General features: G+C 40.2%; 1 protein-coding gene across 1 annotated transcript; it reads right to left on the bottom strand.

Annotated features, from left to right (window-relative positions):
* Positions 1–189: 189 nt before the first annotated feature.
* esyt1b (extended synaptotagmin-like protein 1b) lies at positions 190–27363 on the bottom strand. Its single transcript, XM_042499926.2, has 52 exons — positions 26629–27363; positions 25216–25257; positions 24068–24202; positions 23898–23971; positions 22615–22687; positions 22307–22396; positions 22063–22118; positions 21155–21275; positions 20873–21049; positions 20590–20672; positions 20329–20377; positions 20090–20179; positions 19068–19163; positions 18478–18549; positions 18303–18389; positions 18057–18206; positions 17051–17164; positions 16671–16847; positions 16433–16518; positions 16299–16347; positions 16016–16105; positions 15837–15932; positions 15664–15735; positions 15442–15528; positions 15156–15302; positions 14677–14783; positions 14407–14584; positions 14130–14306; positions 13916–13998; positions 12919–12967; positions 12740–12829; positions 12454–12549; positions 12034–12105; positions 11544–11630; positions 11305–11451; positions 11085–11221; positions 9949–10075; positions 9776–9864; positions 9508–9646; positions 7716–7892; positions 7528–7610; positions 5022–5070; positions 4813–4902; positions 4525–4620; positions 4359–4430; positions 4178–4264; positions 3932–4078; positions 3691–3833; positions 2633–2764; positions 2432–2534; positions 1328–1377; positions 190–950 (listed from the first exon to the last, which is right to left on the bottom strand). The coding sequence occupies exons 1-52, from the start codon at positions 26995–26997 to the stop codon at positions 923–925; spliced, it is 5517 nt and encodes a 1838-aa protein (XP_042355860.2). The 5' UTR covers positions 26998–27363; the 3' UTR covers positions 190–922.
* Positions 27364–27833: the final 470 nt, after the last annotated feature.

Genomic DNA, 27833 nt, shown 5'->3' with positions numbered 1-27833 from the left:
GTATCTGTTGAATATTAAAGTCATCCACTCATGACATTAAAATAATGGTGAAAATAATAATAAAAATTCAAGGCAAGAAAATATTTAAAAAAATATACACAGTAGAACCTGAAATACAATGTATAATATAATGATAAATAAAACTGTTAACGTCAACCACTCCCAAAAAATGGTTCTAAAAATAAAAAATTGAGCTGTGCAAAATCTGTTTATTTTTGTTATACCATCTTTCAACAAAGAGCTTGGGTCTGATCGGTAATCTTTGCAAATATACACAAAATCAAACATATTATGACCTAATTGTGATGCAAGTGTGAACAAATATGTCTTGTAGAAAACAAAATCTTATAAAAATCATTTTCAAAAGAAAAAAACAAACAAAAACATGGCAAGGTGCTGTAAAATATAACTTCAATTTTAGTCTGTCATAAAACAGACTCAAAATACTGAAACGGCATTAGAAATCATGGGTAATACTTAAAAAAAAACTATAGTCTGAAAATGTAACTGCACTTTTAACATGATAACTACATGTTTAAAACATTCTTGCAGCAAAAAAAGACAAACATAACACAATATCACTTTATTCTTTCTGAACCTGTTCATCCTCCTCTTACTCCACTCCATCTTAAAACTCTTCATATAGTAAAGTTCCTTCAGTCTATACCAACTTTCACTTCATCCTTTACTCAGCTACTTCGGCCTACTTATCTTTGGTGAGACTATTGATGTATGTGAATATATAGTGCAGCACATTTCTATACTACACGTTAATACACAGAGCTGGGCGGGTGCAAGAAAGGCTGCCATGGTGGTACTGTATGCAGAGGTGGGAAGGAAAAGGCATCAGTGTGAGCTGCAGCAGTGGCACAATGGCAAGTTAAGTGGTGACATCATCATCACTGTTCTACGACATCAGCGACTATTCAGCTTCGTCTTTCAGGGAGAACCTGAAATAAATAAAGGGAGGAAAATTCAATCAAAGCTGACAGTGTGAAATCATCAGCAAATGATAGATTAAGGGTGATCATTAAACCATGAAAAATGAAAAAATAGTTGCATAGTAAAGTGATACTCCACAGAAACTTCACTTCATCAAACTACTCCTGTAGGATAACTTCTCTACTGTCCATACACCTGGAGGCAGTGTACTTACTTTGGTGAAACAATATTAAAACTGAGCAAGGATGAATACTAAACATGTTTTTTTCATCATGAAAATATCATCACTCCGTTCTCTGTCATCTAAACTTCTTGTAGCCAACTTTTAAGTCACTTTGAAAAACTTAAATTCAGTCTGGGGAAAAGTTTCATCCACTCTGCTCACCATTCTGTGACACCGGACATCAGGTCAACCTGGGCCAACTCGATCTGCACCTAAGAACAGGAATGGTATATTGCAATATGCATAAGCTGTACATGTATCTTGTGCATAAGTAATACTTCTGCCTGTATTCAGTGCTCTTCAAAAGAGAGAGAATTTGAAAACTAGGGACACACTTCAAAACAGTTAAAAATTACACGTATTGATTTAACCACATTATCTTAAAGGGATAATTCAGATTCTTTGAAGTGGGGTTGTAATAGCTACTTATCCATGGTCAGTGTATTACATACAGCAGATGTCGGTGCTCCCCCTGTTTGGAGAAACTGCTGGAGTGCAGAAACAGAAACTAAGCAATATCCTGTGAAGGATAAGTCTCACCCGAGAAAGTCTATGACAGTTTAAGTGTGCGCTATATTTAAATTATTTTCACCATATGCCACCCTGTTGCTCAAGTGGTAGGGGATGCGGGTTTGATTCCAGCCTGCTGCCCTTTGCTGCATATCATCCTCTCTCTCCCCACTTTCATGCTAAAATATGTTCTGCCAAATAATGGTAAACCCCCCCAAAAAAACAAACATATATTCACCACTATCTTTCCATCCCACAGCCTATTCCACCTGAGAAACAACATCTCTGCTCTCTTCAAGGTCACCAGACTCCACTGACAAAAACTGTCATTTTGGCTCACTGAACAAGGCATAATTTCACCCATGGAAAATTGCTGTCTGAAGGAAAAATAAAGCAGTGAAAATAAACCCAAAACAGCATACACTTAAAGCGATATTTATTGTTTTAGGTGTGACTTCCTATAGGTGGCTTACGTGTGTTTCACTGCTATCCCCCAACCACAGCAGTACGTTTCTAAGCTTCTGTGTCAGTGCTCTTGCTTGCTTCCCCAAACTTGATCACCATCCACTGTAGGTAATACACTGACTTTGGATAAGTACCTTATGCAACCTCACTTTGACATATCCAAACTATCCCTTTAATGTGTTGTGGAGCAGTCTCACGTGGCATGTTTAGGATACCCCAACTGTCGCTTTTTGCCTCTAGCTGCTGCGTGTGTGAAAAGATGTGAGTTGTGGGTGGAGGTCTCAGACTGACCTGTCCGATGACATCGCGGCTCCTGAACGAGGCCGAGTTATTCTTCACTGAAACACTGAGGCGCCTGAATCTTGTTTCGTCCACAGAAAGGTCATACTCAAACCTTCAAGAATTCAACAAAGATTAAATGTGAACACTAACAAATACCCTGAGAGGTTTAAAAAACACTGCACAGGAATACAAAGACAATTAGTAAATTACCTCTCATTATATTCTGGGTTAAGGTCTCTTTTCTTCACTGCTGTCTTCCTCTTGGTGGCTTTGCTTTTGTCTGGCAGCAGCATGAGGGAGACGTAGCTGTCTGCACCGTCCTTACCCTGAGACAAGAGACCTCTGTGCACAGAACATAAAAGCATATCTTAAATAACTGCACGTTGAAGTATTAAAATATTAAAAAATCCCAGTATATTAGAAAAGCATAATGGCTCCTTGTACATTAAAGTGCATTATCATCTCTTTGTTAAATTGTATGTTATTTCTTTATTTTTAAACCAGACCCTTTGTCAATTTTAGTAAAAGCAAACCTTATTTTACAATTTCAGAGTAAGAGACTTTGGTTTGGGTTTTTTTCTTCTTGCTAGATCACCATCAGCAGTAGGAAAATCTCTTTCAGTAGAACATATAGATATGTCTAACTGTACTGTAAGTATCCAGTTCCTGAAAATGACACTTTAAAAAAAATCTATAATGTACAGAGTGCCCCAGGAATGTTTTTTGGTAAGGTCTGTGGTTAACAAAATACACCAGTAAATACCCCACTTGCAACCTTTAAAGCTTTTATGTATCTTAAAAAAGGCAGTTGCTAACAAATGGCTAAACGAGACTTCAGAGCGTCGTCACACTGAACCACGCCACACACAGGTTTACAGCCTTGCATGTGGTGAGAGGACGTGACTGTAGGATAGTGTGTTTTAGCCTTGCGATAGATTTTACTTCTGGTGATTGCAGTTAGGCTTCAAAAATCCAGAAAGTGAACCAGGGTAACATAAGCTTCCGTGGCCTACAGAAAAATATCATGTCATCCCTGTGGCACTCTATATATCATAACAAATTAAATGCTGCTGTGGTGTGATTAGCGTCTCAAAACTAAAGCTGATGTTAAAGTTGTGCCAAAAAAATACCTGAGAAACAAACCATCAGTAAAGAATAAATTAAGAAAAAACAAAAAAACCAAACAAAAAACTATAAGCCTCCCCTTAAACCCAACCACACATAACTATTATACCAAAAGAACGTTATTGGCGAGAACACAATCTCACCTGCAGGCGTGGACGATGACGATGAGCTGTCGCTCCTGTGAGGAATAGGAGAGAGACAACTTCACCTGCCCATTTCCAGATCCAGAAGCAGAACAGGGCAGAGTACCTGCATCAATCATATCCACCATTTTGGATTCCAGAATCTGTTGAAAACAAATGCAGAACAGGTACAACCAGTGTCATTATTGATTATAATTTTTATAAAGTTCACACCATGTGTGTGGGCCGATGTGTCAGTCACCTTGAGTTCAGCCCTCAGCAGGATCTGACTCTCAGGTGTAGCTCCATCTAGATGGAACCACTGGTCCAGGACTAGCTGTGGCTCTGCAAGCAGCTCCTTCACAGGAACCACCAGAGAGCCCATTGGCTGGTCCCAACCACTGGACAACTGCAATGCAAGAGAGAGTGAGAGAGAAGAGTGAAAAAATCCCTCCGACAGTGCTGCCGTTATATGCCGAGATAGTATAAATATTAGCGGATGTCTTGCCTTTATTACGAGCATCTGATGTTTAGGGTCATGGACCAGGAAGTAGAAAGACTCTTTCCACTCAGGAGTGGTGCTGCGGTCACACAGCTTAAGAGAAGTGATGCAAAGACATGATGAAGTTATTAAACCAATACTTAATCTATCAGACTGATGACTGAGAACCGTGCAATAAATGTCTCACTTTGGTTTTGTAGGTTGTTTCACCCAGAACAAGCTCAGCTCCTGCTTTGGGTTCCTTTCCACTTTTCTTCAACTATCAAAGAAGAGAGAGGCAGCCAACTTTTATTACAACAAGAAATCATTTTGTTATGACTCCACAGTATGTAACTATACTGCAGGTGTCTTACAGGTAATGAATGCGCTCTCTCCACATGGACAAAGAGCAGAGCAGCAGAGGGGACAGCCTTGTTGTGGTGTGTCTGGAGAGACTGAAGCTGCAGCACCTGCAATGTGAAGCACAATCAGTTAGAGCTGATGGTTTTCTTGTGAATTATGTGCCCTGCGTGTTGGAATGTGACTACACAGCATTATGTGGGAGACTTATGGGCACGTTGATAGTGCGCATTTACAGAATGTTTGAATAAACACAGAGAGGATAAATCTAACAGGTAATGCAGTTGTAAACAAGGACCGACCTGGTCAAGTCTGACTGAATGTGACACTGTAGGAACCCACTCCAGTATCAAGTGGACCCGCCCGGACTTCACATCATTCAGAGTGTACCACTGCAACAGAGACAGTGTCAGTTAAAGAAGCAGGGCAACACCCTTAAAATGAGGAAATAGCACAGAACAGAGTTGAGAAGTCACATGGCAGGACTCCAGATCATGAATTAATGACTAACCTGATCTGTGTACTGGGATCTGATGACCTCATTTAGCCTAATGCTGAATCTGTGAATGTGAAGACAGGCAAATGTTTAACAACAAGATGTTCTCATCACAGAAAAAAAGACTTCCTGTGTTGTCATTCTGGGGTATATTAATGCTACTTAAAGCTATTTGGCATTAATTTAGCAACAAACAAATATTTGCAATGTAAAGATACAGTGGAGTAATGGTGCCCTGAGCTGAAAATGGAGTCCCTCTGTGTGTGTTGTAATTTGAGCTTCTCCATTTGTTGTTATGGTAAACAGTCCAGCAGAGTGCAGGTTAGCGCATGTGAGTCTCTGTGTGTGTAGCCCAGTTGCTAGCTAATTGCTGACACTCTGCATTGCTCTCATGCGGTTAACACTGTTAGCTGCCATTGCTAGCACTGTTTGTGGAGAGCACCGTTAGCTGCTTGCTGCCAATTTAGTCACCTCCATGTTGAGAACCGTGTGCAGACAACCTGAAACAGACTCTGAATCGTGGATGTGCTTTGAATATTATTCACAGCTACATTTATGAAAAAAGCATAAACACATTTAATTAATGCAGATCATTTACAGGTATTTATAAATAGTACTTGAGTAAATATTTAATAAATCCAGCCAAAGAAATAAGGAAAGATTTGGAGAGATGGTCACTTACTAGTTTGGATTTTAGCTCAAGGATAGAGATAATTAAGATAAATATTTTACCAAGGCTGTTGTATTTGTTTCAGTCGCTTCCAGTGATGATCCCACAAAAACAATTTATAGAATGGGATAAGTGGATATCAAGGTTTATATGGGGAGGAAAGAAACCCAGGATTAGATACAAAACTCTGCAGCTCCCTAAAGATAAAGGAGGTCTGGCTTTACCAAGCCTTAAAGAATACTTTTACGCTGCACAGATCAGACCTTTAATATACTGGTGCAAGGACGGGTATAATGCAAGATGGAAAAATTTAGAAGTAGGGATAAAGGACATAGAAGTACGAAATTTAATAACACATAAAGGATTATTGGGCAAATTAAGTAATCATTTAGATCTAATAACTAAAACTACAATTGGAATATGGAACACAGTGGTTGAAAGATATAAGCTGGAAAAGGAGACGAAGATTTTGAGTTGGTTTGCAGATGATTCAAGGTTTATACCCGGTATTCATGATAAAGGGTTTAAGCAATGGAGGAATAAAGGCATCACGGCAATATATATAATGACTGAACGGGGCAAGTTGCAGAGTTTTGAAAGATTAAAGGAAAAATTTGGATTAGATGAACACGAGCGATTTCGATATTTACAAATAAGGGATTATTATGAAAAGGAGATAAAAACAGATACAACAAATGAAGTTATTGAGGTTTTTCAGAAAGCCTATGAGGGCAAAAAATGCAGAGTGATTTCAGCTCTATACAAAGGTTTGATGACATGTAGAAAGGTTTCCTCTTTGTATATCAAAGAAAAATGGGAAAAAGAGTTGAAGGAACAAATAACTGAAGAAGAATGGTTTGCTATTTGTAAAACGCAGTGCACGGCCACCAGCTCCAAGATCTGGAGAGAGTTCAACTGGAAAAATATGACTAGATTTTTTATTACTCCAAAAATTAGGAAGGAATTGTTATCTAACCAGCAGCCATGTTGGAGAGCATGTGGACACATGGATGTAGGTCACACACATATATTTTGGTCTTGCCAAAAGATAAAAGGATATTGGGAAATAATATGGCGAGGCCTTAAAAAAATAATTGGGTATGAGATACCCAAATCATGTAAGATATTTTATCTAGGAAATTTGACACAGGATATAATACAAAAAGAGGACGAGTATCTACTTAAAATATTGTTATCGGCAAGCAAAAAGGCAATTACAAGACTGTGGTATAAAGTGGACCCACCGACCGAGGAGCAGTGGCTGTGCATTGTGGAGGAGTTATTTGTTATGGAAAAACTGACACATAAACTGAGATTGCAGGAGACGCAATTCAATGAAAAATGGGAAAAATGGACTGAATACAGAAGCCAGGAAGAGGACACCACCATTACCACTGGACAATAAGGACTTTGAGAAAACTATAAATGACTAATGAACTATTCAGGATACACCTTCTAACTGTAATTGTTCAAAGAAAATGTTAATAAAAAATAAGTTATAAAAAAAAAATAAATCCAGCCAAATCAAATATTCCGTTAATGTTGTTTGGCAGCTGTGGGACACCACTGTGAATGGGATTATTTTTGAACATATTTTCAAACTTATATAAATACATTCTTTTTAAAAGTTACATGTCCATTTGTTTTAATTGGCCTGTGTAAATGACCACCACTCAATTTCAAATATTGTACTAAAGTCAAACCTCTGCAAAAGTAATAAACATGCATAAACATGTATTTATTTGCCACAGGTGTGTCCCTGTCAAAACTCTCACCATGGCAGATCAGTGTACTGGATATTCTACACTTTTTATCTTGAGGACCAATATAAGTGACTGATGAACCACTCACCTGCCAAGGAAGTCGTCAGAGTCTAAATCCTTATCAAATGCTTCAAACTTGATCTCCTGGACGCTGTGTCTGCTCAAAACCAGCTGTTCAAAAAAAAAAACCAAAACAAAAAAAAGCATTTGTACAAAATACTTTTCATGCGGTGAAATGTTGACAATGAAAAGACTTAAACACACAATACTTCATACCTCATACATTTCGTTCCACGTTGGGTTCAGATTCTCTTTGATGACATGACTCTTGAACGTAACTCCCCCTATGTTGATCTTGACATACGGGTCGCTCTTACCCTTCACCATGCCTCCCATCAGGTTATCTTTGGCAACCAGATTCTGAGCCTCCAGCAGGTGAATCCTCAGCAGCCCCTGCAGGATGAAGACTGTCAATGTTACAAAATATACAGTATGTAGCTTGGCAATGTAGAACAACTAAATCACTAATCACTAAGCCCTAAAATTATAACATACTCAAATTTTGATATTTATTAGGTAGAACTATACTCTTTTTTTTCTTCCTATTTTCATCATTCACTATGTTTCTGGATCATTTTCCACCGTGTTTGTAATTTCTTTCCAAAAACAAAAGGACTACAATTCCATTTACATATATAATCTTAAGGAAATGACATACCTCACCCTACTTTACTCGAAGTACTCCTACTTTCCTAATTTTTCCACCATGTTTTTTTTTTTTTTAGGATTATTTTTTGATTTTTTTTTTTGGCTTTTATTCCCTTTAATCGATAAGACAGTGTGAGCGTGAAAGGGGTAGAGAGAGAGGAGAAGACATGCAGCAAAGGGCTCAAACCCGTGGCCGCTGCGGCGAGGACACAGCCTCTACACATGGGGCGCCACTCTACCCACTGATCCACCAGGCGCCCCCTTTTCCACCATGTTATAGACCCATAGGAACCAGTCGACCCATAAGGATTATTGTCTGAGTGCCTGAGATTGACCAGTATGTTTCACCAAAAGTTAAAAATGTCTTATGATGCAAAAAATATGAAAAATCCATTTTCCTTTTTTTCCCAGAAGATACAAGGCTGTGTAACAGAAATGACCCAAAGACCAACCCAAAACATTAAGCTTTGTGCCATTCACAACAGCTGATATGTTTTTCTTGTGTCATAATTTCAGAATTATCTCTGAATATGAAACTAAACCTTTGTTTCTTAATATGGATCAATATGAATATGAATACTAAAACCTGACATTTTACTGCCTTTAGGAGCACGTTATACCATTGTAGTTGGTCAAAGTGAACATTTATAAGATAAGGGATACCTTTCCAAGTTGTCTAATCTAAATTTAATTTATAAGGACTTGCTTTTTTATTAATAAACCTCCCTCACATGAGACTTTTGCATATTGTATAAGAAATTCAATGGTTGATGCGTTGTATTTTGAGCCTCCTGTCTACAAATTCCTCTTTTTTGATTGTAGCTGGCATGAAACGGGTACCTATGCAGAAGTTCAGTAACAAACACCAGATCCACTAACTCAGCAGAGGAAGCTGAAACCTCTCCAACAGAACACAATGAGATATTTAAAGGCAAGAGGAAGTGGCACGTTCACAGTGTTTGGAAAAAGACTGGGGTTATTCAGAGAAAAAAACCACATGATGATGCTGAGACCAGGCAGCATCAGTTCACCAAACTATTCACCATCTGATGACTGAGGACAGAGTGAATGAGTAGCATGATGTTTTTGTCACAGTGATCATCAGTCACGGATTTGATGGAACTGTGGTCTGCACAGTCTTGGATATTATGGTAAACTATCTTTCTTGATTGATGAAAAAATGTTCACTTTGGCAGAGGATAAAAGGGGCCTTCACCTTCCCTAAACCGGTAATGGAGGTGTTTTCTTATTATTTCAAATAATACAGATGCACAAAAAATTAAAAAGGGACAATAACGACAGTCGGTGGGCACTTATTATTCAACTTTCACTCCATAATCAAGGCATTAACCAAACCCACCTCTTCACCAAAGTCCTGGCTGGGGGTGGTGTGTGGTGGAAGAACTTCAGCTTCGGGGGTCTCTGTGACCTCTGCCGGCCCCTGGGTGTCAGCTGGAAGACCACTCACTGTGGCATGAGCAAGGTTGCCTAAACCCGTACTACACACACACACAGTGATGAAATTTAAACATGTCCTTGTTAGGTTTCTTAGTATATTTATGGATCGTTTAAGCACAAATGAAGGGAAAAAAGAAATATGTCTTTATTTACTGTAGTGTAGAGCTCACCCTGCTGTTTGCGATGGTTCAAAGTCTCCTTTAACTGCTGTGTCTGACTGTGTGGGCTGTTCTTCTTCATCTGTTGGCTCTTCCACCAGCTGAACAAAATCACATGAAGGTTATGACTTTAGAAAGAAAAGGTTAAACTGAATTGAAATAGATTATAATGTGCTATGACTCACTGCAGCAGCAGGGAATGTATCAGCAGCAGTGTGAATGGCAGCTGGTTCAGCAGGAGTAGAATCTTCTGTGGAGGCTGCAGCATCTGCTGCTTCAGAGTGTTTAAACTGGCTGGATACTGCAACCGATCTGAAATCACACACGGTTGTCACATAACACCACAGCCACACTGCTGACTGGAACTAACAATGGAGAGCAATAGCTTTTTTTTTTAGCTTCACTTGGCTACAAATGAACTTTCAAAATAGGCTTGGGCAGTATATTACGGTATACCAGGGTATTTGGAAATCCCGAAAGTATGTTTTTCAATATGGTCATAAATACAGGTGCTTCTCTTTCTATCAAACTAACTGTATGTAGTGCACAGCATGCACCACCAGAGCTCAGTCTCTGGTCTCCACTGGTGGAACAGGCAACTGAGCTGAAAGACACCACGACACCTAGTGGTGTAGGGATAAGTTACAGGACTGTAAACAGTAGGCAACCAGCAATGGCAGAGAGCGACCATGGGGAATAAAGTAACTTTTTTTTACATCTTACTTTGTGAATTTAAGATTTATTTCAACCAAACTGGAGAAGTTGATTATTGGAACAGTGGAGTTGTTAACTAGATACCTAGCAAGAGTCACTAAGATGGTTTGAGTAAGTTTTATTTTGTTTCTGTCAGGCTTGAATGAAGTGAGTTTTATGATGAGTTAATGGGGCAATTAAGCCTCCACAGTCTTCTGCGACAGACAGAAAGTTGAATTCAAAAGGTGTACAGTTGTATGTTTCTCTTTAATAAGGCAAAAAGGTGTGAGAATATTACCTTTCTCAACATTTTGTAGGTTTCCATTGTTCCATTTAGATTCCATTTATTTGTCTACAATTTCAGGGCGGTATGGAATAGTACATACTGGCCAAGCCTTATTCAAAACAATTTTTTTTAGAGAATATTTGCCTGTATATCTCACTGACAGGCATTACACTTTGTTATTTAATGTTTATCAGAACTTGTTTACATTTAAGATGTGTATTGATTGCTTTCTTTTCTACATATTTAAATGACACCAAGTGAAGTTGTTTTGTTGGTTTCTGTACAAGACCAAGGTACAGTCAGCCAAGTTCTGTATTATCAAATCAGACACACAACACTCACTCATCTTCTATCATCTCTGGGCGTTTTTTGTCCTCAGTGACTGCTTTAAATTCCCGTTCAGTGGAAATGGCCGTCTCTTCTTTCTTCGAGCCAATCACAGAAGCCTGTGGAGCTTCAGTCATCCTTGAGTTCAGGACCTGTCAAATAAATGTTCCAGTTGACTTTTCTGTATATCAGTGACAATGGTAATAATCCCCCAAGTATGTGTATATTCTCTTACCTTGAGTTCAGCCCTCAGCAGGATCTCACTTTCAGGTAAGGCTCCATCCAGAGGCATCCACTGATCCAGGACCAGCTGCGGTTCAGAAAGCAGCTCCCTCACAGGGATGACAAGAGATCCCATTGGCTGGTCCCATGCGCTTGACAGCTACAGTGACAAGGACACATTTATAATGACGGTCAGAGGTGGAGGTGTACTGACAGTGGCAGCAGGCTTCAGATACTGCAGTACATACTCACCTTCATTATGAGCATCTCTTCACTGGGGTCGCGAACCAGGAAGTAGAACGACTCCCCCCACTGAGGCGACCTGGAGCGATCACATACCTTTAGACAGAAAGAGATGAGGGGTGTTTATGGCCGTTAGCTGTAATTAAGTTGTTAAGTTGTTTTTTCTTTGATAAAGTTCCAATTGGCATTTCTGTCAAACATTGTGCCTTACAACCAGTGGGGGTCGCCAAAGATTTAAATTTTCAAATTCTAAACATGTAAGCTCTTGGTCATTTATCACATAATATTTTTGAACTATCTGCCAACACACTGGTTGTGGTTTGGGGAATTTGTGATGGAAATCTCATCATGAAATGTTATGGACTAAATGATTAACTGATTCATCAAAAAATGGCATATTAAACAATATGATATGACAGAAATATTCATGAGTTGCAGTCTATGCTGGTATAGATTAAGTGTGTGTGTTTGTTTAACAATGTTATCATTAGTCTCATACCTTGGTTTTGTAGGTTGTGTTACCAAAAACAAGCTCGGCTCCAGCTTTCGGCTCCTTTCCACTTTTCTTAAACTGAACACAGAAAGACACAACACAACACGATGTGAGCAGCTTGTATTCACTCTCTGTAATTAAGGCCACAATAGGCTGAGATCCAACATCACTTTCCATTTAAAAATAAAAACATTCCCGAATCGTTGCGTCATAAAATTCGACAATAGTAATTGCGGCTCAGCACACAGCAACTCTCTCTCAAAGTCTTCATTTATTTTAATCCAGTGTTACTTACAGAGCTCTACTTCATGCCAATAGAAAATCTGTTTATCATCACGAGCTTCCCAAACTGCTGTCTATCTATAACTCAGAGGCAGCTCGCTTATTATAGTGTTTTTCAGTTTAACCAAATTATAAGGCACTCACAGGCAATGAGTGTGCTCTGTCCACATAAACAAAGAGCAGGGCTGTGGAGGGAATGGCCTTGTTCTGGTACGACTGAAGGGACTGCATCTGCATCACCTGCAGCAGAGAATCAAATAAAAAATACATCACAGTGACTCAGCACTGTTGTGCACGGTGGACTGCGCAGGGGCTCATATTTGGAATATAACAGACGTGGGAAGAACATGCAACGCAAATAACAGATTATAATAATATGAATATATAAGACAGGAAACATAAACAAATAATAAAAGCAAATTGCACTAACTTGGTCCAAGGTGTCATTATGGGAAACTGCTGGTACCCACTCCAGTATCAAGCGAACACGTCCAGACTTGACATCATTTAGAGTGTGCCACTGAAATAGATACATCCATTAACTAATGTAAGCCTGTGATAATTAGAACGCAGCAATAACTAAGATACACTAAGTTATGCAATACTAACCTGGTCTGTGTACTGGGAACTGATGATGTCTGCCACACTGATTTTGAATCTGTTCACAGTGAAAAAGGTTTTGCATAACTTCAAAAATAGCATAAGTTAAATGCATGATCTGTGAGAGTGAAGCCTGAGGTTTGATATTGCCAATACTTCTACACAGGATTTCCCCAGAAAACAATGTGCTGACACACAAAGATGTAATCCTTCTCAATCATTACTTATGGCCCACTAGAAGTGTGTATTGTATTGCTGTATGTTGCTTACATTTATATTTACATCTTGTTACTTATTATGTGAATAATGTCTTCATGTATAATGAATTATAAAGTGGATTATTGCTATGTTTGGACAATATTTGTTTAATACAATGCGGCATTGTAGCACACTTCAAGAAACAGGCATGTTGGTGGGTTTTGTCTTGTTCTAGCAGAGGGTGTGGTTTGTAGGGACGTGCCATTTAGGCTTCATACAGGATGTGGTTGCAGCTCTACATGTCTACCTCAAGGAGAAGAGGTGGATAAAGAGCAGTGCAGTGTTGGACTGTTGGACTGACAGGTAAGGTAGCTTGGTTAGTTTGCTTAAATAGCTTGCTTTTGCATTAAAACAAATGTAATGTTCATGCAGTAGTAGCTTTCATTTTTGATTAATTGATAGTTATGTTTGTTTGTTATTTTTACAAACTAACCCACAATTCCTGCTTAGTCTGACTTTAAAACTACATTGTTTAATTAAGTTGTATTTTGTATTTTTAATGCTGAAAAGGTTTGTTTTCCACAAGTAATGTAAGAAAACAGGAGGAAGAAAATACAATGAATTGAGAAACAAAAAATGCTGATTTTTCCAAAAACCAAACCATACAGATATTCACCTATAATTTCCCTTAATGATGAAATACCTCTAAACATTTTGACCAACTGAATACCATGCTGAAACAATAAAACCTCCTGGTTATAGTCAGAAAATTAGAACCCCTCACCCGACTCCCACCATAAGCCCTTACCTGCCCAGGAAGTCATCTTTGTCCATGTCTTTGTCAAACAGTTCTACCTGCACTTCCTGTCCTGACTGAGGCCTCAAGACCACCTGAGAGAGCACACAGCAGTTACATCAGTAAATTATTACAAATGAGGCAGTTAACATGAAGTATTATCATCGTCATTTTCATTTTAAATAATGCTGAGAACAAATCAGACTGTACAGTCCTTCATACACACCTCATACATCTCATTCCAGACTGGGTTGAGATTCTCCTTGATGACATTACTTTTGAATGCAAACTCTCCGATGTTGATCTTGGCATAAGGGTCACTCTTGCCCTTTACCATACCGCCCATCATGTTGTCTTTGGCAACCAGACTCTGAGCCTCCATCAGGATGATTCTCAGCAGCCCCTACAGGAAATGATCACTTCATTTTACACTGATAGTTTTTTTAATCATTGTAATTTTGCCATGCCCTGTTGCATGTATCCTGGAGATTTTGTGATGATACCTCGCTGGCAAAGCTGTTGTCCGGAGAAGTATGAGGAGGTTGAGTTATGACGGGCATTGGTGATTCTTCCACCTTCTCTTCAGTCACATCAGGTGCCATTTCCTGAACGTCAGCATCTTCATGTGAGGTCACTGAGGAGGCGATAGTCTCCACTGGGGGAGCATCCACTGAACTTGACCTAAAAACACAAAGAGTGGTAATTGAGAAAACACGAAGAGGCAAAAGGACAAATGGAAAGAAAAGCCAGACTTTTTGAATTAACCATCTTACCTGAGTACTGTGTCTGCCTCCTGTTTCTGCTGAGCAGGGGAAGGGTCTGACACTGAAGTGAGCTTAGCCTTATCAGTGGCACCCGGACATTTGGTGGGAATCAGCATCTGTCGATATTACAATTTAACATTGTTAGCAAGCTTTGTAACAGCCCTGCTTTTAAATACACTAGTATTAATATTAGCAGAATTGCAAAGTTTAAAAACTTTCTCAAAAGCGTCATGAAAAATGAAATACAAAACAGAGAAACCAAGACATACAGACAAGAAAGAGCCATTACACAAAGTGAACAGAACAAAAGAAAAAGATCAAGACTCAGTTAACACAGTTAAGACACAGAGAGCAATATATACAGACAGGAAAGAAACAGAAAAAACAGCACATGAGGGAAAAAAGAAAGACATAAGAACCCTTGGAGGACATACACTGAATATTTGGAATAAGACAAATAAAGAGCAATAGACTGAGACTTCTCTAACCTTGAGTTCAGCCCTCAGAAGAACCTGGCTTTCAGGTGAGGCTCCATCCAGATTGAACCACTGATCCAGGACCAGCTCTGGCTCGGAGAGCAGCTCTCTGATAGGAACCACCAAGGAACCCATGGGCAAGGTCCAGGTGTGGGAGAGCTGGAGAAACACAACACAGGGTGTTAGCAAATGTAGTATTTATATATCATTAGTTAGTATTTATATCTTAAAAAATCACACAATTTACAACTGACCCTTTTTTCAGTTCTACTTTAATCATACCCTGAAGCAAGTGTACCTTAACAACAAGAATGTCTTCTCTGGGGTCTTGAATCGGGAAGCAGAATGCGTCATTCCATTGGGGTGATGTTGTACGATCACACACCTTCAGAGATGCAAGAGTCACTCATTGTTACTCAAATGTCACGCTTGCAGTATTACAATCAGTGCTAGCTAAAGCAACTTAAACATAAGTAAAAGAGAAGTTCAATTCTAAACTGAATGAAGTTTGAAGTCTTACTGTAGTTTTGCGTGACATATCTCCAAGTTTGACCTCTGCTCCCACTTTTGGCTCCTTTCCACTCTTCTTAACCTGTAGAGAGAAAAACAGGCAATAACAATCAAAGCATATGTTTTACAAACATTAGCTGTTTATCCTGGCATCATCCTTAACATCAATAATAAAAGACTCACTGGTAAGCCATCTGCTTGCTCGATAAAGACAAACAGGAGGCCTGCTGAGGGAACCGCCTTGTTTTGGTAGGACTGCCTGGAATAAAACTGAAGAACCTGAAAACACAAGAAAGAACCAGTGAGCACAGATCGATCAGGCTCCCGAGTAACTAATTCAGTATTTATTGGGAAATACCCACTTGGTCCAATCTGTCTGACTCTGAGGACGTTGGGACCCATTCCAGTACCAGGTGAACTCGACCTGACTTCACATCACTGAGAGTGTACCACTGAGAGAAGAGTTGGAATCATTATAACACAGGAATTGTGCTAAAATGCTACAAATGTATTCAGAGACATATGTGTCTTTTCAAAGTGCACCAGAAATTAGAGTGTCCATGTGAGTAAGACAGGCTTTCATGTTAACTCATTTTAACCACACTCTTTAACATGCAGCAGTGTGTTTGGCGAGGGATATCCCACCTGATCAGTGTACTGTGAATCGATGATGTCCTTCAGACTGATCTTCAGCCTGTATGTCAGGATATGTGACATTAGAACGTATCTTTATATCCTTTCACTTTATTTCATAACTGAATTATTTATCGCATTCATACCTGCCCATGAAATCATCCTTCATGTCCATGTCTTTATCAAACACCTCCACATACAGGTCCTGGCCAGGCAGCTGGGTAAGGATCACCTGAGGGGAGAACAATGACACAAATTTTAAAGGTTTCTTTTAAACCAATTAAACAGAAGTTATTTATAAACATGCAAACTTCAACCACTTATTTGTATTTCAGAACGATCATTATTATGCTTAATGTAAACTGTGTTTTTGGTGTTATTTACCTCATACATCTCATTCCAAGTGGGGTTAAGGTTAGTCTTGATAACCTGACTCGTAAATGTTTCACCCCCAATGTTGATCTTGACATAGGGGTCGCTCTTGCCTTTTACCATGCCCCCCATCATGTTATCTTTCGGGACAAGGTTCTGCCCTGCCATTAGGTGAATTCGAAGCAGTCCCTGAAGAAAAAAAAAACCCACAAACACACACACACACACACACATACACACACACACACACACACACACACACACACACACACACACACACATTAGAATATGTGTGTATTTTCAACTAATATGTGCCTATCACACATGATAGCATGTGCAATTTAAGAAAACACAGTCCCAGTCAAAAGCCTTTTTTCACTGTCCTCCATTACCTCTGTGGCAAAGCTAGGATGAGGGGCCGTCTGCTGGGGTAGATGTTTGGACAGTCCAGCCTCCAGATTAGATGACACATCAGATGGAATGCGTTCCTCATCTAACCACAAGCACTATGTTATAAGAGAAAAGAGAAGAGACAGAAAGAGGCTAAATAAAATGTGACTAACACCCCAGAATCTCTGGTCAGATGCATAAAACTGTGCAAACTAAAACAATGTAAGCAAAAATTAGAAACTCATGTTTTTCATCAGATTCACAAAGCCACACGTACAAATGGTACTGTTTTAGAAATCTCAATGATTGTGTAACTAGATACATATGCATGAGCCCTTATACATTTGGCATAGAAGACTTGCAGTTTCACAGATAGCGTTGCATCGTGAGGGTTTTCCAACAATGTAAGAACAGCTGTCACACAGCTGTTATTTGTGGTGCCTGAACTGCTAATTCATCAAGTCATGCAAACCCCCATTACCCTGATTATTATTATTAACCATAAGTGGGGGACGATGTCTCAAATGCAAATAAAGAGAATGATGAAAACCATCACTCAGTAATTAAGTCTATGAGTGCACCTTTGATTAACATTTAACAGAACGCTATGTAGCCTGCAAAAACAATAACGTAATCATCGAAATTGGCAAACAACCTAAAAACAATGTCACCCATGTATCAATTTGTATTTAATCTCCTCCTTATCATATCACCTGAAGCTATCTCTACTAAAACTGTGCTTACACCTGGTCTGCAGTATGTCTGGGAAAAGGCATAAACGTGATTTTTGGTAATTTGGATCATTTATACACCTGGCCCTTCATCTCATTTTATCTCAGCTGAGACATAATTTCACACAGACTGAGAAAAGTTTGATGAAAATCTAATTTTTGCTTCTCTTATTAATAACCTCCTACATTGTGCTTGTTTTTTTTTTTGGGGTAGTTACTGGTCATTAATTGGTCTAATGCAATGCAGAGTTAGTGAATGGGTCTTGTGGCCATTTACCCTGAGAACTGCGTTGATATAAATGCGACTTGCAGATCCAGAGTGTTCAAGCTGGAACCACTGGTCCAGAGAGAGGTTAGAGTTGGACAGCAGACGGGACAAAGGGACGGTCAGGCTGCCCAACGTCTGCACACGGTCAGCGTCCTTCACCTGGTTTATTTCACATGAATAAAGGCCAAAATAAATCCACATCAGTGTACCAAAAACAAAGATCAGTGTAGAGTGTCTGATCGCATGAGCTGTTACCTGAATGTCTATGTCCTGCTTGCGGGGATCCTGGATGAAGAAGGTAAAGGCTTCCTCCCACTCTGGATTAACGGTTGTGTAACAAGTCTAAAGGGAAGAATATATAGTGTGCATCTGAAATAGAGATAAATAACACAGTCTACAGTATTATAATGAGCTTTCCCAGTAGATATACCTTGCTCTCTCTGGTGATGTCCTGCACAGACAACTGCACCATGGGATTTGGTTCTTTATTTCCCTTCTTCATCTAAAAGATACACACACAAACATGAATACACAGTACGGCATGTGAACATTGACATTCTGTTCCCGAGAGCAGAGCAATAAATAGACTTTATCAAGCACCCTGACTACACGTGGTTGATGTGAATAATAGTGTGTATAGGGTTACCATAGTAACAGCACAAATGACTAACAGGAAGCACCACATCGCGTGGCATAATCAGGAAGTATAAATCTGCATTGAAAGAAACCACAAAGACTGAGCCTATATCCAACACTTCTGTCACTGCTGTTCCCTTTTGTGTATGTTCCGACAACAGAAATTGGCATAGCAGGATATGTGTGTATTACGGCTTCGGATAAAGTTAGCCACAGTCATCCACATTGCAATGGAGGGCACAGGGTTAAAGGCCAAGGCAACAGCTTTGTGGAATGTCGAGACAGGTGGCAGCTGCAGCTCTGCCCCAGTTTAACCACACGCACAGGAAGCAGCTCTGAGCTAAGCACGAATGTGGGCAGAGAGGGTAGATATAATTGACTCACAGGAAGTGCCTCCGCCTTGTCCAGATACACAACCAAGATGGCTGATGAAGGTGGATCGGCATTCTTACTGGTGACGCTTTCATTCCTCTTTAGGATCTAGGGGAGGATAGCAGACAATTTTGTTTTTATTGTAAAGGTCACACACAAAAATTCAGTATAGTCAAGAATTACTAAAAGGAGCTGTATACAACACACAGAGCATTAACACAGCAGAAAACACCTATTTGCTATGTAAAGATATAATGGTTTAATAGTCGTCTTCTCTGTTTGTTATTGTTGCAGATGGTTGAGCCTATTGGCATGTTGGTGCATACAGTATAAGCGCAGTGAGAGCAGTGTATCCCACAGAATTAGAGAGTATACAGTATGTGGCTGTAGATGATGACAGGGGGTGGAGAACGATGACAGCAAACTTCTCTTTTTTTGTTTTTCATATGTGTGTCTGTCCTTTTGTATCATTCTGAGTCCCTTCTCTAAATTTGGCAGTGTGTGACTCGGGGAGTGGATAGAGCTAATCAGATCACATCGATGGATGATCGATGGAGGAGCAGCTGCTGTGAGTGACTGCACATTTTTAAACCTAGCAGAATAAACAGTTTTGCGCCTGGTGTGGTGCTGCTCCGTCTGTGCCCAGAGTCCGCTCTGCGCTCTGAGAGTGTCTTGCAACGAATAACCTAAAAGTATATATATCTACAGTATATAAATCCTGGAATCCTTTGACGAGTAATAGCCGCTACTCTGCAATGCGCTGATATGGCAGGTACCACTGACAACAGAATGACTATTTGCAGAAGCATAACACCCACCCTCTGGCTCCCCCAGGTTAATACTCTTGGCTCTGTCAGCATTGTTGCTATTGTTATCATGTTGTTACTAACGTTAGCTGCTAGCCACCAACTGCCAGCTCAGCCACCTCCATGTTGAGAGCCATGTGCAGACAACCCCTGAATCATAGATTAAATCTGAATATCGTATTGAGCTCTTTTAAAAGTAATGCATCAGTGGAAAAGAGTGACTCAAACCTGCTCTAGTCGATCGGTGCTGGGCAACAAGGCCAACCATTCCAGTCTGAAATGAATCCGTCCTGATGGAGTTTCTTTCAAAGTGAACCACTGGGAAAAAAGTCACAGGCATACATTTATGATAAGATAATCCTGTATTAGTCCCACAACAGGGAAATTTGCACTGGATGGCCATTTACCATTTTAAGATTAAAAATTGTTTTTACAAACTGTGACCGAGAAGATAACTTTTTACTTACATTATCGACAACAATGGATTTTTTCACAATGCCCAAGTCCAATTTGGTCCTATGGGGAGGAGGAGTTTAAAACAGAATTCAATAAATTGACATGCATTGCTTAAAATAAAAGGATCACAGAAAAGAAATGCTTAACAGCATAAATATATGCTACAAAAAAGGTTGTGTACTTTTTCCAACTGGCCATGAAAGTTGACAGATGAAAGGTGACAATGCGAGATTCAATGTTGGCACACAAGAGACATGAATATGCATATGTACCTGCCCAGGAAATCATCCTGGTCTGGGTCTTTGTCATATACCTCCACCTCCAACTCCTGACCAGGCACTTCATGGACTATAACCTGATGCACCAGACACACACAAGGACATGAAGACCGACAGACGGATTCTTATGGAAACTGGCTGCGGCCTCATGAGACCATGAATGAAAATGAACATTTCCAGCGCTGTAACAGTCTAATCCCTGTGAAATGATATATGATTGAGTCTTCCAACACCTGTGAAATGATGACATAAATACCAAGCTCTCTGTTCATCATACCTCGTAAATCTCTTCCCACTTGGGAGAGTCTGTGTTGTCAAAGTGTTTGGAGGTGAAGGTCTGAGGGCCGACCCTCAATATGGCGTAGGGATCAGACAAGCCGGCCATAACCCCTTTCACGTAGTTGTCCTTGGCTGCTAGATTCTGTGCCTCCAGTAGGTGGATGCGCACCACACCCTAAGAAGGAAAAAGGGGGACGGAGATGTAATAAACTGGTGTTGACTGAGATGTGAAATGATATAAAAGTCTCCCTCCATCTGTAGGTGCGTGTTCAGGCTTTACCCTGGGCAAAGGAGAGCGAAGTTGGGCCACATGTAGGCCTGGAACCAGGGGGACAACCAGGCGGTTGGGCAGCACCAAGAAAGAGGCAATGGCATCCATGATCATGCTGTCAGACATGACACTGAGACACAGAAGCAGCATTTTAAATTGGACGTTTCTCCCTTTAGTGTTCCCAAGTGGTATTATTGTCGCAAAGACAACTCGATCACTTTTCACTTTAAATAGAGCTTAGCAACAGCTAACAACCAAGGCCAAACTGCATTTTCTTTCAGTAGTTACTTTGGTTGTTTCACTGTCCGCCACTTCCATGGCAGAGGATGGTAACTGTAGTAACCACACTGATGTCAGAATACAGACCCCTCAGTTTGGTAAATTTTCATTGTTGGACATATATTTGTCTACTCAAATGTCAGTATGTGTTTGCAGTATCTAGATGTACATTTTTTTTTCCAATATGATGGTCAATTTGAGAATTTGTCAGCACTCAGGTAAGTCATTCAAAAATCTACAGGGAAATCTAGTCGTGACGGCAGCTGTGCCAACAGTATAAGGAGCAAAACTAAGTATCTTCTTGAATCAACAGCTTTGTTTGAAGTTACAATTAGGCGGGAGGTCTCCTGTAGTTTAATCTTTTTAGGTTTTACTAGCTTATCCAACAAGTGAGGAGATGACCAAATGCAAGCTGACAAGAACATGCATCATCAGGCACACAACACTCTGTGTGACGCAGCACATAAGTTCCACTTTTTTCCACTTTAATGGAAATTTACTGCTGTTTTCCCTTTATCATTATTGTCACTATAAATAAAACCTACTCATTAATAAAGTATTCTGGGGTTGTGTTTATTCCAAGGCTGTGGCTATTATTAGTGTGCACACCAAAGAAAGGTTATCTCAGCATGACTCACTTGAGTCCAGGGATGTCCAACAAATTAGTCAGTCCAGTCCAATTGATGTCTAGTTTCTGGGAAAGAGATAAGAAAAAGGAATGTGCTGTAAGCAGCATGTCAATCAGGATCGATGCAAAGTCAATAGAAAAGCACAGGAGACTCTGCTGAGATACATGATATTCACAGGATTGGGGGCTGAGGGGCAACAAGAAAAGGACAAACAGAGGTGAATGCAAATAAATAAATAAATAAATACACATACAGGCCGCTGGATGAAAAACATGGTGACCGCACCCACGATGGGCACGTCTCCAATCAGAGGCTCCAGAATCACTCGCATCATCCCATGAAGCTAAGGACAGAGAAGCAGAAAGGCTGTCTGTGCTGTGTGTGTTCAGAATGACTGACAGTCTGTTTATTTTAGCTTTTTAAGCTTAATTAAGTCGGTTTAAGCTGTGTCATTAATACAAAGATGTTGCCTGTCTAAAGGGGTTTAGAAAGGCAACATCTTTGAATTAATGACATGTCAGTCTATAATTCAGTCAAATAATACTTGCAAAGACGACACACCTGTATTCCTTTGACTCCAGCCTTGCAGAAGTATCTCTTCACCTCAACATTGATCTCTACATTGCCAACATAGCTGAGAACAAGAGAACAAAAATGCGGTCAGCAATAATGGCCTTTACAAGCTGCAATAGAGAGATGATAGAAACCCCTTTCACACTGCAGTAATAACTCGCCATTTTGCTGGTCTGTATATAAGGTATGATCACAGAATGAGGGGACAGAGTTGTCTCGCCTTTAAGCCGCCACGGGAGGTAGTAACAGCGTTGAAATGGTGTCTGTATTAACAGGACAGCCAGGAGGGCAGGACCATGAGCAGGACGGGTGTGACGTTGTGAAGTGTTATGAGTGCGACCTATCGCAGGAGATTTAACAAATTGGCTTGATTTCTCTCAAAACATGGTAAGAAAGTGATGAGCAACAAAAGAAGAATTGACCCAAAATTTAGCAAGAAATCAGTAAAAAAAGTACAAGAAAATTACCTGAAAATTAGCTGACAAGAAAAACAAGAAAAAGAAAGTTAAAAAAAAGAAAAAGGAAATGATCTAGAAAAAGTGCTTCAAAAATATACCAATTCTGTTATATAATTTTAAATATGTAATTATGATAATTACAAATATAGATTTTTCCTAGTTTTTTCTGTTTTTCCAGATATTTTACTCTAGCTTTTTAATCTTCTTAAATGTACTAATCTCTTGCAAATTAAGGAATATGTCTTCCCAAGTTGCTTATTGCTGTTTTTTCCCCATGTTTTTAAAAGAAACTGCACCAATTTGCTAGCAGTTCAAAGGTTCAAATACTTGTGAAAGGTGTTCAAAAGCAGCACAAAAAGATGACGTCGCTCCAGGTGTCAGAGGATTAAACAGCAGCTAATAGCAGTCAGTGGCTGTCTCAAAGAGGAAGAATATCGGCCGTAAATGTCCAGAAATTGAGGAAACAATTATATTAGGGAGCTCCTTCGAGCAGAGGACGAGCTGAGCTGCCACATAACAGAGAAGGTAAAGGATTGTTATTGCCATGTTATGCCATTATTATTGTTTAGAAAGTGCTGTCTATGTGCATGTTATGTGTCACAAAAGGGGCAGATGCGTTTGTATTAAACGTCACGCCTCTTTTGCTTCAATGATTTAAAATCACACACTGGAGAGGAATGATGCCACCATTATTTGATTCTATGTAAAAAATGCAAAACAGGCACAAAAGGCAATTTTAGTAGCACCCCTACAGCATGTTCTCTGTGTAAAAAGGCCCAATGACACTTAAAAGAGGATTGGATAAACATTTACCTAATATACAGATCTAGCAGGACTTGTCCTTTGTCGTTCTCGGTGTGTGCTTTGATCCCTACGACCTTCATGGCCTGCAGCAAACAGAAAGCTTATTTGTTAGCACAAAATAAACACCATGCATCATTTGTGTAAACCTCTGATTAGAATTGAGCCATCAATGGCATCACCTTGTCTCCCATGTCCACTTTTGAGAAGCTGAGGGTCTGTAGGTGGGTGCTTGAGGCTCGGATTGATGGTGCGATGGTTTCCACCAGCAGCTTCTCGAGGTACTGGCCGACAAAGGGCCACACCTGCTGCAGCACCTACACAAGCCAATAATGACATGGTTATAAGCTGCTCATATTAGCAAGACACATTCCATAATATACAATGTGCATCCCTGCAAACTAAGAGTATGTCTATAAGTAAATGCTGTCATTTTGGCCACATGGTAACAAAACCATCTGCCACATGCCTTGGCTTCTATAAGCAAAGAATGACAAAGACAGCTGTAGCCAGTTGAGTCTCCACAGCTGTTAGTCGTCTACTTTCGGTCCTTACATAAACCACAATGAATCCTGTGTTCTTTATGTGCTCGCTTTTTACGCAAAGTTAACGTTGCTGCATTAACATGTTAAGTCTTTAGAGCTTCAGGGAAAAAACAAAAGCTGAGTTACTGCTTGTTTGCTTGCTTGTGTAACTGTAAAAAAAAAAAAAAACAGAGTTGGTTTCAGTGTGGCATAAGTGAAGAGTGAGTCATCAGACGCCTGCTCTTTTGAAGGATGCAGCCCGAGCAGCAGGGGAATCTGCTGACCTCCCCTCCAGTAGTCAGTCTCAAATCTCTTCTTTGTCTGGCACTGTGACGCTTGGAACTCGTGCTCCTGTTAGCATGATACTTTTAATACTGTATGTCTGCATTGGTGTCTCTTGTTTCTCTGGGCTAGGAAAGCAAAGGGGGTGGAGTGAGGGGGGAACAATGGCTGCAGTTTTATTTAGTTTGGGGGACTGGGCAGCTCCTCCCCCTTCTTGTGAGCCAGTCTGTAATGAAATGGAAATGTTGAGTGGGTTGCCTGGCTCTGGGCCTGCTCTCTGCAGTACAGACAGAATGGCTACACTAATGGGGGTGTGGCTTTTTCTGGAAGCAACAGCAGCAGTGCTACCATTTATCAGCTAGCAGCAGCCATTTACCTAGCTTACGCTACAAAGTGTCAGTCAACACAACAGCTGAACAGATGGATGTGTGTTTGCTGTGAGCTTAATAAAGGAGGAAAACACTGGCGTCTTTGTGCAAAAACAGTAAAAGATGAAGTGAAACAGGAAACCACTGCTGTTTTACCTTATTTAGCCACTCAACCTTCTCAACATCTGGGAAGTTGACCTAAAGGAAAGAAAACAATTCCTTAAATTATGCAAAGGGTCTGATAAACACACAACAGGAAGGGGAAATGATTCAACCACAGCTGAGGCAGGTCTGGAAATGTCATCAATAACACTGTCGATATCTTCCCAATGATTTTTGCATCAGACTGTTCAAATATTTCCAAAAGAAGAAGAGTTAAGAAGGTATGTGCAGCAACTGTCAAAGATATTTTTTTATCAATACAGCTAGTTATTGTCTGCTTTATCTTTCACTGTGACAATCCATGTACAGTATAAGTGCTTGAAACGTCTCCTCTAGATATCAATCAACTCTTAAAGAAAATCCTGACATTGTCATTTGATATGCACACTGGAGAGCAATGTGGAGATGCCCCTTTAATGAGGGGTATGCGTGCTGCCTGGTTATGCAAGCGATCACAGAAATGAAATCCCTCAATGAAACAAGTATCCACAGGAACCTCACTTGGGTGTGGCTACATGTGCTGACTCAAAACAGGCCCATGTGGGTTTCAGCATTTCCATTTTTGGTACATATGTTCATCTGGTGTATAAATCACAAATCAAGACTATTGGAGATACTTCCTGTACATTTTTTAGCCCCTTTAGTTAAAATTGCACAAAGGATTACAGGGTTTAAGCATTGTTGTAGTTATTGCAATGCGTTGCCACACAGTGCGATCAAACAAGTTTAGTCTGGAAACACACACACATGGCAAATTTGGCAACTGTCTTAGCTGTAATAATGGAGGAATGAAAGTACTGCATATGGCCTAGAGGGACTTCTGAACACCTGGCTGCATTTAGGAACTATATTTCATCAACAACATTAGCAAATGCAGTTTAAAAAAAAAGAAAAAAAGACAAAAATACCTTGAGAGCAATCTCAAGTGTAAGAAGGCTAATCTATGGATTTTTACTAATTTTTTTTAGACTGGAGTTACCCAATAACAGCTAAAATAAATTGTCTAAAAACTATGATTAGGGTGGTTAGGGACTGCCCTTTATGACAAATGCTGTAATTTTGAATTTTTAAAAAAGAAAACATGACTTTCAAACTCACTTTAAGTTGAATGTCCCCCTCCTAAGCCAATCAAAAAACATCATCAGTGCTTTGGAAAAACGTGTAAGGAGCCTTACCCGTTTTGCACCACCTCCTTCCCTCTCATAAATAACGAACAGTCCCTTACTGTACCCTGTAAGTCGCTGTCGTGATATTATGATATTGCGGTCCACTGCTGCATCTTGCCTTGCTATAGCTAACGTGGGGTTACATAAGGTCGACGAGGATTCAGGAAGGACAAAATAGAGCTAGAGCATGGTGTCTTTAGATGACATCAGACACATGTTAACAGTTATCCTCACTTCTTACCCACGCGGGGAGGTCTTTCTTGATTTTGGACACTTTCATGGATGTGTACTCCTGCTCGTTGTCGAGCAGCTGTATGGCTGACTTCAGCCGAGCCTCCTTGGCTTCTCGGGCATGTTTCCATCCCGTGTAGACCATCATCCCGAACACCAACAGGCTGGTGCTGACTCGGTAATATCCGGCCAGGTAGACAGGCAGCAGGGCGCCCAGACATTTCCCAAACGTCCAGAGCACCGCGACGGCACTTATCCCTTTGGGTTTGGGAGCTTCAGTCTCGGTCTCCACGGTGCTCAGTGATTTGTTCTCGGTGTCGCCTGAGCTCACGCACTCGGCGCCCTTGGCTTCACTCGGCTCCGTTTTGTCGTTTTGCATGGTGGTACCTTCTTAAAAACAGTCACTCATATGTTAGCTTTAGATAAAAATATTCAGTTTAAAAGTGCTCACAGCGACTTAAAGGTTAAGTTACTTTAACGTTTCATTTCTTTCATCAGCTAGCTTTCGTTTAAACAAACGTACCACAGCACGGACCCCCGCTAGTTCACTGTCCCTCCGTGTCGCATTTTTAATTTGTTCAAAACCTAAGTGTTATCGCTGAATTGGAGCAGTTTTGCGGAGTAGGTACGGGTCCAGAAGAAGTGGCTCAGAGCAAGTACAGCCCCTCTCCCTGTCCCGTTATCCGGATGAAAACACGCCCACTGTCTTAAGCGACAAAAAAAAACGCACTCTTGACTCTTTAGCTGCTGCGGCAAGACAAGTCAATTACCGTAATTACTGCAGCATTACGGTATCAAAAACCGCGATTTTCTATGGAATAAATTAAAGTAACTTTCGCTGTCTATTAAAGGATAACCGTCTGACGCAGCATGTAAAAACTGTCTATATTTACAATGCATATAGTCAAAGCTTCCTGTCATATTATTGTCCCACCAGCTCCTCTAGTCAATTCTTTCTGCTTTTCCAGTTTATTTTAAAACAGCAGACGGTGCATTCTCCCCAATCCCCTATATCCGGTATTACCACACAGGCCCAGGCCATGAATCCCACAGCACACCAACAACATTCCACTTGTTTGAAGAACCACACGGATACGAGGCTGCTGAAGAAGCACAGGGTTATTATATTCAGGTTTACACAAAGTGACTCCACCCAAACAACCCAAGCAATAGGATGTAAACATGAGCTGTTGCTACAAGAAGGTCTTATATCTT

This window comes from Plectropomus leopardus, chromosome 2, assembly GCF_026936395.1.
Source record: "Plectropomus leopardus strain MGB_pleo_1.0 chromosome 2, ASM2693639v1, whole genome shotgun sequence".
Classification (NCBI taxonomy): Eukaryota; Metazoa; Chordata; class Actinopteri; order Perciformes; family Serranidae; genus Plectropomus; species Plectropomus leopardus.
This window is presented reverse-complemented; position numbering and strand designations above follow the sequence as displayed.

Coding starts and splice junctions, on each gene's coding strand:
- esyt1b (XM_042499926.2), bottom strand. CDS start 26,997: ATGCAAAACGACAAAACGGAGCCGAGTGAAGCCAAGGGCGCCGAGTGC. Junction 20,378..20,589: donor CAGGATGATTTCCTGGGCAG/GTACATATGCAT, acceptor TCCTCCCCATAG/GACCAAATTGGACTTGGGCA. Junction 18,207..18,302: donor AGCAGGACATAGACATTCAG/GTAACAGCTCAT, acceptor GAAATAAACCAG/GTGAAGGACGCTGACCGTGT.